Consider the following 12,722-nt stretch of genomic DNA (forward strand, 5'->3'; position numbering starts at 1 on the left):
ATCTTTGGAGAGCTGAATGTAGAACACTTTCCTACTCTTTGACTTGGGGGGAAAAGAAGAACGATTTCAGCTATCTGAAAAATAAAAGGTGGCCAAAGTGTTTGGTTTAAAGTTAAAGATTGGGTGGGGGGTTTGCCTATCTTAAGCATCCTCTGAGATCTATAATGTTGGTAAGAGAGACCTCTTGATCACTGGGTGACCTTAGAAATAGAAGCTGGAGAATTCTATTGAGTCTCATTGTCAGGGCTCTGGATTTATGAGTTCACCCATGAACTGAGACATTCCCATGGTGTATACCTCTATTTGTTCCTGTGACAGCAAACTAATAAAACCCACAAAACCTGAAGCTATATCTCTCAGGGATTAGCAGAAGGATGGAGAAAAGTTTTCCCCTTGAAACTCCCCCACGTGCCTAAGGAAGCAGAATATGCTTTTTGGTTGGCTGGTGACAAGGTGGGAATATTTCAATGGGCTCCGAGCCCAACTACTTAGTACATTGCTAGAGTTTAATGTATGTACACGCTTATTCAGTAAGTACCAAACACTCATGGGCCACCAGGTACTGTTAGGCAGTGCCTACCTTGTTGGGGTAAAAATGTTCTGTGGGTCTCTCAAATTTCTCACATCTTATGAGGCATGACCTGGCTGTTCTGGACTATCTTTTCAAGGAAGTTTGCATAGCAAACAGCTTTGGAAGACTGAGCTAGTACCTTCCTCCAGATCAGAGGGGCAGATGTGCTTACTGCCCATCAGAAGAGACTCTGGTTCTCTTAGTTCAGGGTTCTTCTTCTGGAATTCAACCTACCATGTGGACAAGTATCCACTGGGGACCACCCACATTGTCCACCTGGGGCTAGGGAACAGGAAGTGCCCACACAAATATGCCAATGTCTATGCCATTGCTGTGAGTAAGAAAGCCCTCTGCCCTGTGTCTTCTGTCAGCACCCATGGAACTGTTACAGCCTTGGCTTACCTCACAAGCAGGTAAAATCTCAGTGCCCTCACAGTTCCTGACAAGCTTATATCCTTATGGAATTTCACATTCAAAACACCATAAATTAAAATAATTTAATCTTCATTTTGTGGATTAGAACTGAATCAGAGAAGTTAACTCTTCCTAGGTCACAGAGGTGGTTAGTGCTAGCGGGGAGGTTTTTGTTCAACTCTGTCCAATTCCAGAACCACAACTTTCCATAACATGTTGACATGATCGCAGATGTTCAAGTGCCTGTAGTTCTATTTGTGGCACAGCTCCTTCCCCCTCCCCCAAACCCCTTGACCTTTGAGGCATCTCTGTTGCTATGATGATAAGAAAGCTCAGGTGAGAAATGGAAAACAATTAAACAGCATCTCTTCCAAAGGAACATAAACAAGATAAAACCATCAGGAGTTGCTTCCATTGAAGAAGTTTTTCTCTGATATTTATGTAACAGTTGGCTTGCAGCTCCGACCTACTGTCCTTTCTTCTGGTGAGTGGATTGGATCCATTTCCCAATGAGCAGGATGGGCTGAGTCATGTGAATTTCAGATGGGGCAATGGGGTGGCTGGAGTAATGGGCTACTACTCCAGGATGACAGAATGACCTTGTACATTTCCACAATGCATTTTCATCCTGTTTAATTTGATCATTGCCTTATCTTTATGATAGAGAGTGACTTGTTTTTCCGGTGGCTTCCTGTGGCCTGTGACACAAAGCCCCATTTCTTAGCTGGGGCTTAAGACCCTCCGTGGTCCAGCCCTAGTCTACTGCATGGCCAACACAACCTTCCCTTCTCCTCTGAAGGCTTCCTAATCCATCCCATGCCTCAGGTGGAACCGGCCTGTCCTTCCTTTGTGTTCCACATTTGTCTGTTTCCCTTCTCTCACAGAATCTGTGACACTTTGGAGCTATCTACACTGATATGTTTATCTTTCCCACCAAGCCATGAGCTCTTGAAACAGGGCTGCTCATATTTGTGGCTTGCAGCTAAAGTCTCAGAAACACTTACACACACACACACACACACACACACACACGATCTATCTCTGTATCTGAAATTTTACCATTACTCTTATTTTGGGGTTAAGCACTTTTTAAAAGCACAAAGCATCCAAGGAGGATTAGTACAGATGTTTTATGGATATTCTGACAAGATGTAATCTACCCAATCATTTTCCTCTTTGATAAGAGTGACCTGGATGGCAAGATTCTTGGGTGCTAGCACATGAATCAACTGTGATCAACCTGAAAACACTTGCTGTCTTTATCTTGCTAATCATCCTGCGGAGCGCCAACAGCCCAGGACTCTAGGGCTGCCTCTGTCCCAGGCCGGCCCTTGACAGGGATGGGGATGTTAGTGTAAGAGCCCAGGTCATTGCTGGCACAGAGCCCTGGCCTGGAGTGCTCTGACCCCAGCACTGGGTCATTCCAGGGTCCCTGAGTCCTGGTGCCACCTGCTCTGTTCACAGAAAGAGTCCTCACTGATTCACCTCAGCCTGCAGAAGGAAGGAGTCTCCTCTCTCCAGCCTACTGGTCAGACAGGCCTGGGCTCAAATGCTCCCATGGCCTTTAGGTGCTGTGTCATCTCCAGCAAGCCCTCCAAGCTTCCTGGGGCTTAGTTTCTGCAGGTGTGAAGGGTGAATGAGGCCACTCGCTTGCGAGGATTGTGGTGAGGCTAAGAGGAACATGCATGGGGAAGGGGGCATTGCATACAGAGTGTGCTAGCTCCCCTTCCCTCTTCTTCCAGCCCTCCTTCTCTCCACCTCTCCTGTTTTATCTGCCCTTTCGGCCTTTCCTCTCCACTTCCTTCCTCCTTAATGGCTTTTGGAGAATGGGCGCATGCATAGGAGTGCACACTCGCCCCAATCCACATTTGTTGTAGACATGCTACATGGTGACTCTACGCATCGCTGGGGGAGGGATAAAAGATAAGGAAAGTGCAGTCCCTTACCAGAGGGAGCACCATTATTTGCACACCAGTGTGCACTGGATGCCCATGGGGTGTGTGCATGTGCATTCTCATTGGTAGGATGCTCTCGCTCACCTCTACAGTTAGCCTGTGACAGCTCCCTTCTGGGGACATTTGGATAGGCCACCTTGGATGGCCTAGCCTGGCAACATCCATGTCACCTCTGCATCTGATTCTGGTTGGGACTGAGGGCTGGGAGTGGGCTATGCTTCAGAACAGTTTTCCAGGACATTCGGTGGACATGGAGGGCAAGCACCAGGGGAGGCAGGGACCGGTTCTCAGAGAGCAGTGAGTAGGGGGTCCCCGGGGCTGCTGCAGAAAGAGTGGGGAAGAGCCACCAGCATCTTTTTCCAGCACAGACACTAGTGGCAGCATCAGGGGGCCCAGGTCCTCTGGGCTGACCCTCTCCCTGGAGACTTTTGTAAAGCAAGGCATGCCTGCATGTGGATTCTGTGTGCCTCCTCTGTGCCCACTGGGCAGTGATGAGTGCTCATCATCCTTGAACATGAGGACATATGCCCCGTATGTTCTCAAAATCCTGAAGTGATGTCACAACAGGAAGGGATGTTGGGTAGCTGGTTGGTACAGTTGTTTCCCAAATGTGTTCTGGGGACTCTTGGCCCCCAGGTTTGTAACGGGTATTCTGGGAAGCAATGGGGTGTCTGGAAAAATACATTTGGGAAATGCTGAATTCATCCCCCTATGCCCACACCCCAAGAGTCATGGCACACATTGGAACACAGGATGGCAAGAGGCCTCACATGGCTTTAGATTTGCTTAACATGTCATTTTACACATCTATTTGCACATGGAACACCCTTTTTGTTTGGGCTGTTTATCACCATTTTTCCAGGCTGGTATTTTATAGATCACACTTTGGGACACATGGATGTAGTCAAACCCTTGGTTTTACAGATAAAAAAGTGGTGGGGCAGCGAACTTGGGTTACTCCACGGAAGGTCTCACCGTTTGAAGATCACCAGTTCCTTTCCTTCTATTTCTCCCCCCTGTTCCCATGTCAACCCTATAACTGCCAGCTCTTTTGCTTGGTGGCCACTCCTGGCAGGGCTTGGATACTGTTATCCCCTAGGGAGAGTGATGGGGGACCTTTTTGCTGACTCCCGGGCATAGATGGTGCAGCCTCAAGAAACCTGAGTTGTAGGGAGTTCAGGGAAGCCCAGGCTGCAGGCTTAAACTTGGACCTGCTGGTCTCTGAGTGACTGCTGAGTTGCGGGGAGTCTAGAAAGACACTTATGAAAGAGGATGGTTAGTAAGTTCATCTTCTCTCCCTGTTGTTCATTTTATCTTTTAAAAATGTTTTTATTTATTTATTTATTTATTTATTTATTTATTTATTTATTCTTGAGACAGAGAGAGACAGAGCATGAGCAGAAAAGGGGCAGAGAGAGACACACAGCATCTGAAGCAGACTCCAGGCTCTGAGCTGTCAGCACAGAGCCCAATGTGGGACTTGAACTCACAAACTGTGAGATCATGACCTGAGCCGAAGTTGGATGCTTAACTGACTAAACCATCTAAGTGCCCCATAAAATGTTTATTTATTTTTGAGGGGGAGAGAGAGAGAGAGAGAGAGAGGAGGGGGGGCAAAGAGAGAGAGGGACAGAAGTTCTGAAGCAGGCTCCACACCTACAGCAGTGAGCCTGACATGGGGCTCGAACTCGTGAGCTATGAGATCCTGACCTGAGCTGAAATCGGACGCTCAACTGACTGAACCACCCAGATGTCCCCATCAGTTTAAGTGACAGTTACTCCTCCTCAGGAAACATTTAGAAGTGGTACAATGAGGAAGTTTCATTAACCAATACATATGCACTACCTATGCAGCACTAGTAATTGACATCAGAAGACAGCACTGAGCACCTGATGGATCTGTTCCCACCATCAACCCTGACGTTTGGTACTAGAGGGTTTCAGAAGAAGTCCCTCAGGATGGGTCACTTCGCCATGCAGATTATTTTGAGCTGAAAGTAATTGGTGCCCAAAACACCAAGGAAGAAACTCTGACCTTCCCCCAACTATCTCTAAGAATTTAGATAGAGGACCTACTCCAGGAATGGAGCTATCATCACAATTACATTATCCAGAGGAAGTAAAAGGAGGAGTTTAGCAAAGTATCTTTGTTAAAATTCCTCTCCCTGTCCCATTGTTTCTGAGGGGCCCAGTACACATTTGTTTACCAAATAATTACCCTTTTTCACCTTCCAGTGAATCACCTTCCTTCCCTTTGAAGTCCCAGACCCCTACCTCCTTCCCCTTAGTTCAGGGGACATATATATCTCATTTTGCCTGCCTTTGGAATCCCACGTTTATGTGGATTCCCAGGACATACAAAATTAAATGTGATTTTTGTGGCCAATCTGTCTCATGTCAACTTATCCTTAGACTAGCCAGAAGGACCTTGAAACATAGAAGAAAACTTTTTCCTCCTCAACACTACCATGGAGCCATGTCCACTTGAGGGATGAGAACATTGAAGCCAGAAAGGTCAAGCAAGTTGACTGAGGACCTAGGATCAGGAAAGGAGGATCCAGGGCCCAAACCCAAGACAATGACATTCTGCAGTCTGTGCTCCAGCCATGGTCATTAGGGGAAGGATGGGTTCACTCATAGTTATTTAATGGGGCCGATTTCTCTAATACTGTGCCTTAGAAAACCATCACTTCAGCCAGTGTCCTCACAGCCAGGGCAACCTATTTCTTGAGGAACATTCCACATTTACATTTGTTTCATGAAGCTGGTACTTTTGTGGGGAAAAGAATGCTGGTCACTGGGCCCTCCTCTCCTGGGAGGCCCAGAAGCCCTCTGCACTGTCTTTGCTGAGGACAGGCCAATGGGGCCAGAAGTGGACGGTCTCAGCCTCACACATGCAGACTGTAGTGGAGAACACAATGTCACACTGGTGAAAAGCAAGGCCTGGGTGGTGGTTATCTTTCCCCAGACAATTACAGTAATGCTGTTTGACTCTGAATGCTTGGTTACATTTCAAATTTATTTCCAATCATTTAGAACTGGATCGATGGGAGACAAAGGTGCCTTTTAGCGCTGGCACCTGCTGTTCCCCCCAAATGTCAAGGACTGACATTTGATGCCATTATCCCCAGTCAGCTTACAGATGACTCACTTCCTTGCTTCCCCAGCCCTCAGGCCCACCCACCCAGCAAGGACTTTCACACCATGCTGATGACAAACCACACTGCCCAGGAGGACCCAGATTTTCTCCCTCTGGCAGAGCAAAGGTGGGCCTCCTGGGTGACCACTACATCCCTGGGTGCCTGGGACAGGCCTCTCCTGGCTCAGTTCCTCCTTCTTTCTTTCCTGTCCCCAGGCCGGCACCCAGAGTTCTCAGGTCAGGTGCATATCTTGGGATGAGATGGGTGCTCTCATGGTCTGCCTGGTGGTCCAGGTAGCAGGGTGGGGCTGTGGGGTGTATCTTTTCTCGTGAAGAAGGCATTGGGGGAAAGGGGACCCGGTGCCCCTCAGATAAAGTACTCCTTTCTGCTGCTGTCCCCACCTGTGTCCTGGAGGGAGAGGTCATCCTGCAGGGCTGCGTCTGCACTTTCAGCAAACTCCGTGCCCTTGGCCTCATTGGTGTGGTAGGTGCCCTTGTGCCCGTACAAGTAGCGTAGAGTGATGACAAGCAGGCAGATCAGGATGATGGCTATCGCTGCGATCACGCCTGCAGAGGGAACAAATGCATGGCTCTGTCTGGGGCAGACGCCTGGGACTGGGGTCAGGACTCATAGGGCTTGTGCCAGGATAGACACTGCTACAGTCAGCACCAACCCCAGACAGGCTGGCTCATTCCTGCCCTTCTCCTTCCTGCCTGGCATGTGCTCACCCTTATCCGCACCCATCTGAGTTACTCCGACCTCCCTTCCTCTTTCCCCCTCCTTCCACTCAGACTGGCGCAGATTGAGGCTGGGATAGGATTCCAGCACTGACCCTTGCTCAGGGCCACTCAGTCTACTGAGGAAGACAGACTTCTGTGCATACCCTGCAGAATCAACTACATGAGTTTACCTAAAACTGAGAGGTTCATGGCCTCAGGACTTGCAGTTTTAAATCCAGAATGATCTCAACTGAGAAGTTCCCCAGGGTGTGAGACTTGGTACTAAATCTAGGAAAGTGCCCCGAAAGCTGGGCCCTGGTGGCCGCCCTGCCTTGTGCACTCTTAGGAGGAACAAGACAAGGCCATGGGAAGCACTTGGGACAGGTTGGGGGGAGTGTGGCTCACTGTTCATCACCCTACCTTAGCTCTGGCACGCTCTCTGGAGGTGAAGGCTGCATGGGTTTGCCAGAGGAGCAGGGGCAGCCAAGCAGAGGACTGGAGAGGGAGGGGGTTCTGCAGGACACCCAGTAAAGGCGTGGAGTGTGAACAGCAGTCAGCCCCTCATTTCTGTTTGGACTCAGGAGCGGTTGGGAGGTGAAGCTGGGAGGCTGGGCGGTAGGTACCAGGTCACTCAGGGCCTGAGAGTGATGGGGTGAGGGGACACCAGTGAGTTTTAGATGGGCTTAGGCGTGGCCCCTCATGCAACCTCACCCTCATTCAGGCATTTGCTCTAAAGCCTTGGGTGGATTCTCCCCTGGGCACTCCCTCTGATTCTCCTGCTTGGAGACCCAGGACAGCTCACCTGCAATGATGGCGATGTTCACACCCAACGTCATGAAAATGTGGTCAGAGTCGACCATTTCTGTGAACAGAAGAGAAGAACCTAAGTGGGGAGAGGAAATCCTCCCATGCTCAGCAGTGTGTCTGCACCCCCCCCCCCAACTCACAGGTGCACAGCATTGTGAACGGGCCGAGTGGACAGAGGGCGGTGTGTGTGTGGACAGGCTTCTGGCTCTTCCTGGTCGCTAACCAGTCTGGAGAGGACGTGGGAACCACAGTGGAGGCTGACCTGGTTCCCGCGTCTCTGAGTGGGGTGAGGGGCGGACTCCTTGCATTGGGCAGGTGCTCGGTAGACACGTTAGGTAGGCTAGCTCAGTAGTGCGCATGAAGGTAGGCAGTCATGTGCCCGGTACCAGCAGCATCTGCCTTTGGGCCTCAGCTTTATCACAATAATGGTAAAAACAGACCATTTGTGAAGTGTCCCCACATGTGGAGGGTCCAAACATGTCAGGTGTTGGTTCAGTTGCCTCTCACCCATCATATCATGTGGTCTTCCCAGCAGTCCCATGAGGTGGATGGTATTACTAGCCTATTTCACAGGGGGCCCTGAGAGTGAGGGAGTAACGTGCCCAGGGTCACACTGGCAGGACAGTCAGCCCACACTCCTGCATCTGGGGGGCAGCTTTCTCCTTTCTCTGTTGAAGCCACCCTCCCAGGAGGGCTCCTGTCTGGTGGCTCCTCCCCAAGTCCCCTCTGTGGTCTCCGATTGGCTCTCTTGTGGGAAGGGCCGCACTGGGGCACTCTCAGAGTTACTGACTGGTTGGTCTGGCCACAGGGCTAGCATCTCAATTGGAATAGGAAGCTGTACATCACTTCCAGCTGCTTCACAGAGTGTCTCATCTCTCCTCTGGGAGATGAGTGAGGAGAAGGATTTATTAGACCACAGAAATCTCAGTGTTAACATGGAAATCCCATGTTTCAATTATAATGGCTACGCATATTAAAGCAGAGAAGGCTACTTTGTAATAGTCCTTTCCACTCAGATAATCACTTTAATTATAGTGGGATGAGGTCATTCTCCCCAGCTTCCAGATGCCTCTTTCTGAGAAGGGACTGGCCGTGGTATGAGGAAGGAGAGTGTGGTGAGTAAAGGGAAGGCTCCAGGCTGGAGGCAGAGGAGGAGGAGAGCCCGCCCAGAGTTTGGAGATGGTGAAGAGGGTAAAAGAGGTCCCTCAAGTCAGCAAAGAGACAGAGCAAGCACACAGCAGGAGTCAGGGAAGGGGAGGGAGGGGGAGGCAGGAGGAGAGCTTAGTTCAGCCTTCTAAGTGCTTCACGGTACTGAGAACTGAGGCAGGAGGGGCAGGAAGTGCAAGTGGCATCTGACTCTGAGATTCAGGGTGGACAACAACAGCCTGGATTTCAGCATGTAGCACATAGTAGGTCCTCAATAACCATCTGCTGAATGCATGACTGCATCCCTAAATGCAAGCATATATGAGTGAATGGATTCAGATGCTGGCACTGCGGACCTTATTCAATCGCCAAGAACTTCAGAGTTCAGGAAGAATAAAGAATGGCCCCCTCCTGAAGTTGGCATGGATGGCCATAGAAGTTCAAATACCTAGAATTGCCACTTGGGATTTTCCAGGTTGAAGACCAGCATTTCTTTTTTTAATTTTTTTTTTATAAAAAAATTTTTTTTAATGTTTATTCGTTTTTGAGACAGAGAGAGACAGAGCATGAATGGGGGAGGGGCAGAGAGAGAGGGAGATACAGAATCGGAAGCAGGCTCCAGGCTCTGAGCCATCAGCCCAGAGCCTGACGTGGGGCTCGAAATCACGGACCGCGAGATTGTGACCTGGCTGAAGTCGGACGCCCAACCGACTGAGCCACCCAGGCGCCCCTGAAGACCAGCATATCTTAGGCCATTGTGTCCAACCCAGTCAGGGTTAGAAGGGATTGCTGGTTCTTCCTCTTTGAAAAACACCTAGCAACAGTTTAGCCTGTGACAGGTGCCATCCTCAGCATTTACCGGGCTTGGCCCCCATGGCCGTCCCATTTGGTAGAAGTTACTATTATTCCCATCTTACAGATTTGGAATCTGAGTGCCAGAAAAGTGTTACTGTATTCCCTGGATCTTATAGCTGAAAGAGAGTCAGAGGTCAACCAAGTCAAGCCCAGGCTGCTCTGGGTCAGTGTGCTGAACCCCGCCTGGCACTGCCCAGTACTGCTTAAGTGCTAGATGAGGTATTTGGCTTGAACCACTTGGGGTGAATTTCTTAGCTTGTGTTTAGGGACCTTGCACCGAAACCTATATACTGGAACACTGGAAGCTCTCCCTGCAGGCCAGTGGGGTGGGGACAGGAGGGATCTGAGGTCTCTGAGGGGTCAACAGGGCTCCCTCTGAGTTCATGTGTGCCCGGGAGCAAGGTGGGCAGGCATGCCTCATCTCCATGCCCTACCCCTCTGGGTGTGTGGAGCTGAATTTGCACAATGTGATTGATCCCAGGGAGCTGACACTTCAGCATGACCAGAACGGCTATAGAGCTCAGAACTGGCACAGCAGAGGAAGCTCAGGCCTGTCTGGGAGGATGGAGATGGTGTGAGAAGTGGTTCTCAAAGCGTACTCCTGGGACCAACAGTATTTCCTACAAGCCTGCTAGAAATGCAAATTGTTGGGCCCCATCTCAGACCTGCTGTATCAGAAACAAGGACCTGGATCTCACAATCTGTGGTGATAGGCCTCTAGGTGGTTCTGATGCATGCTCTGTGCTGAGAACTGCTGGTGTATGAGAAGGCTTCTCCGAGGGAAGTTGTTAGGATTGGCCTTTGAAGGATGAATAGGAGTTTGCTGCACAGACAGAAGTATAAGTGTTGTAGGCAGAGAGCTCAGCACCCACAACAATGCTCACCTCTCTGTAGCTCTCACTTTCCCTCTAAATGTCTGTTCGCCATCCATGACACTGAGGCTTGTGAAGCCTACGTTTTCATCTCTTGCCTCTGGAGATGGAGTTAGAATGCTCATCGGCTATGCTCCCTTGTCCTGGGTCCCTGTAGCCGGTGGTGATGATAAAGGATATTTGGAAGAGTAGCTGGAATGAGCTCCATCCTGCCCAAGGAAGTTGATGGGCTAGTGTGCAAGCAGATAAGGACCCTGGAATAAAAGCCCATCCCTAGCTGGGGTTGAAGGGTGAGTATGTGATTGGAGATGGCATCATTCTGAGTTCAGGACTTGGGGCAGAGGGATTTATGGGAAGCCTTAGGGAGTGCATTTATGGCAGAGGTAGGTGTTATTTATGGCTAGGTGTGGGTCCGAGATCAGAAAAAAGTAACTGTGTAGCCCTCAGATTGGACAGGCATTGGAGACCTCAACCTTTTCACAGAGATCCCAGGTACCCTGTGGTTTCTTTCTTGGCTCCCTTTAAGACTGCAATGCCCTCGCCAGAGAGAAAGCTCTACAAACCCCAGAACCACATTAGCCCTGCTCACAGTTCTATGCCCAGCATCGGGCTGTGTACCTGGCACCTAAGAACGGTTGTTGGATGTTATTTGAAACCTGGCCCCTTTGGAGGAACTGAGAATCAAACTGCCCTTTGCGCTGTCCACATCATTGTGAAGACAAGCTTTGGGTTCAAGTCTTGGCTCGACCAGTTTCACAGTAGTGCATCCAGCAAAATATTTAACACTGACTGGCTTTAGTTTCTGTGTATGTAAAACAAGATTAACCATACCCACCCTGTGGTTGGGATTAGAAAAGATATGCATGATAATGATATTTTATGTATGTTGTGTAGACAAGACCTACATGGCACATAGCTCAGAATAGGTATTTACTAAGTTGTCATCATTTTTTTTTTTTTTTAAAGAAAAGCAGACTGCCATGTGCAGCACCTCATTTGGGTGTATCTGCTCTTGGAAGCTTGACGAGCCTATGCTCTCCTACAAATGGACCTTGAGACCTTGTTTGGAGATTCTAGCAAGACAGTGCAGCCACTCATATGCCCTTGACTGAAGAGCAGTCCTCCTCTATCGGGGAAGGTCATCGTCTTCAACAGAGTGTGCAGCTTTCGGAGGGACGCACAGGGAGCAGTGAAGGAGGAAGGGGATGCCCGCCTAGCCAGGCAGTTTTGCTGAATCAACCCGGGCCATCAATGGGTTGCTGTCACACAGGTGGCAGCCAGATGGTCCTCACATCCTGTCTCCACTCTTTTGATCTCATCCTCATTACTACTCTGGTTTGCACATAATTCAGTGCCAATCACCTAAGTGACCCACTCGCAAATGTTTGGAGTCCATGCAGAGGATGGGCACTGGTCATGGATTCCTAGGACAGGCCTGGTGGACAGTAAATTAACATCTGGGTGCTGAGTGTCTCTGTGTTCCCAGGATCACCGTCGGCACAGAGGAGGTTCCAGGAAACAGAGAATGAATCTCTCTCTGGGAGATACGACTGTGACATAAAACTTATTTAAGGCAGGGTTTGTCAAACAGTAAATCCCAACCCACTGGTGGGTCCTAACTAGAGACAGAGAAATAGAGAGGGGAGAGGGAGAGAGAGAGAGAGTGAGAGAGAGGGAGAGAGAGAGGAGAGCTCAGAAAGCATTAGGCTCTATCATTCAGCCAGGGTAAATACTGTTTGGTGGGGCTTTGGTTTCATTTGGGCACACACACCAAATGCATTCACCATACTCTTCAGAGGCCATGACTTAGACCACAGCACCATAAAAGGGAAAAAACCAAATCCCTAGTCCTGCAGCATTGGGCTCAAGGGAGCCCAACTCTGAGCAGGCAGATGGTGAAGAAAACACAGCTTCACTCTGACAAAAGCTGACATGGGCCAAGGTGGGAAGGTGGCCACGGTGTATGACAGCTCCGGGCTTCTGAGACCCAGTGTGGCCAGCCAGAGTCCTCGCCACAAGGCCAGGGCCTGGGCCATGAGCCAAGTGCAGGGATAACAGATGCTTCCTGTGAGCTGAGCTGGTGGGTCTCTTGGGGGAGAGGAAAGGGAAGAGCTGTTACTGCCCTAAACTGTTCAGGGAAGTTGCCCTCCTGTGGGGGCAGGGGTGGGGTGGTGAGCGGGAGGAACATTCCCTCATGGTGGGGATGAGGCCACGTGTCCTGGGGGTTTAGCCTCGAGAGGGTG

General features: G+C 49.8%; 1 protein-coding gene across 4 annotated transcripts in view; it reads right to left on the reverse strand.

The window, feature by feature from the left end:
- Nucleotides 1-5,940: 5,940 nt before the first annotated feature.
- The window catches only part of GYPC (glycophorin C (Gerbich blood group)), a 42,800-nt gene continuing 36,018 nt past the window's right edge, over nucleotides 5,941-12,722 (reverse strand). For 3 of the 4 annotated variants that reach the window (XM_027056019.2, XM_053214869.1, XM_053214868.1), the window contains exons 2-3: nucleotides 7,602-7,661; nucleotides 5,941-6,646 (exon numbers count right to left, since the gene is read on the reverse strand). In XM_027056019.2, the coding sequence (XP_026911820.1) occupies nucleotides 6,447-6,646; nucleotides 7,602-7,661 (260 nt within the window). In that variant the 3' untranslated portion in view covers nucleotides 5,941-6,446. Of the gene's footprint in view, nucleotides 6,647-7,601; nucleotides 7,662-10,491; nucleotides 10,617-12,722 lie in introns of those variants that run through there. The other variant, XM_053214867.1, reaches the window with a different exon arrangement.

Source organism: Acinonyx jubatus, chromosome C1 (assembly GCF_027475565.1).
Source record: "Acinonyx jubatus isolate Ajub_Pintada_27869175 chromosome C1, VMU_Ajub_asm_v1.0, whole genome shotgun sequence".
NCBI classification, from domain to species: Eukaryota; Metazoa; Chordata; class Mammalia; order Carnivora; family Felidae; genus Acinonyx; species Acinonyx jubatus.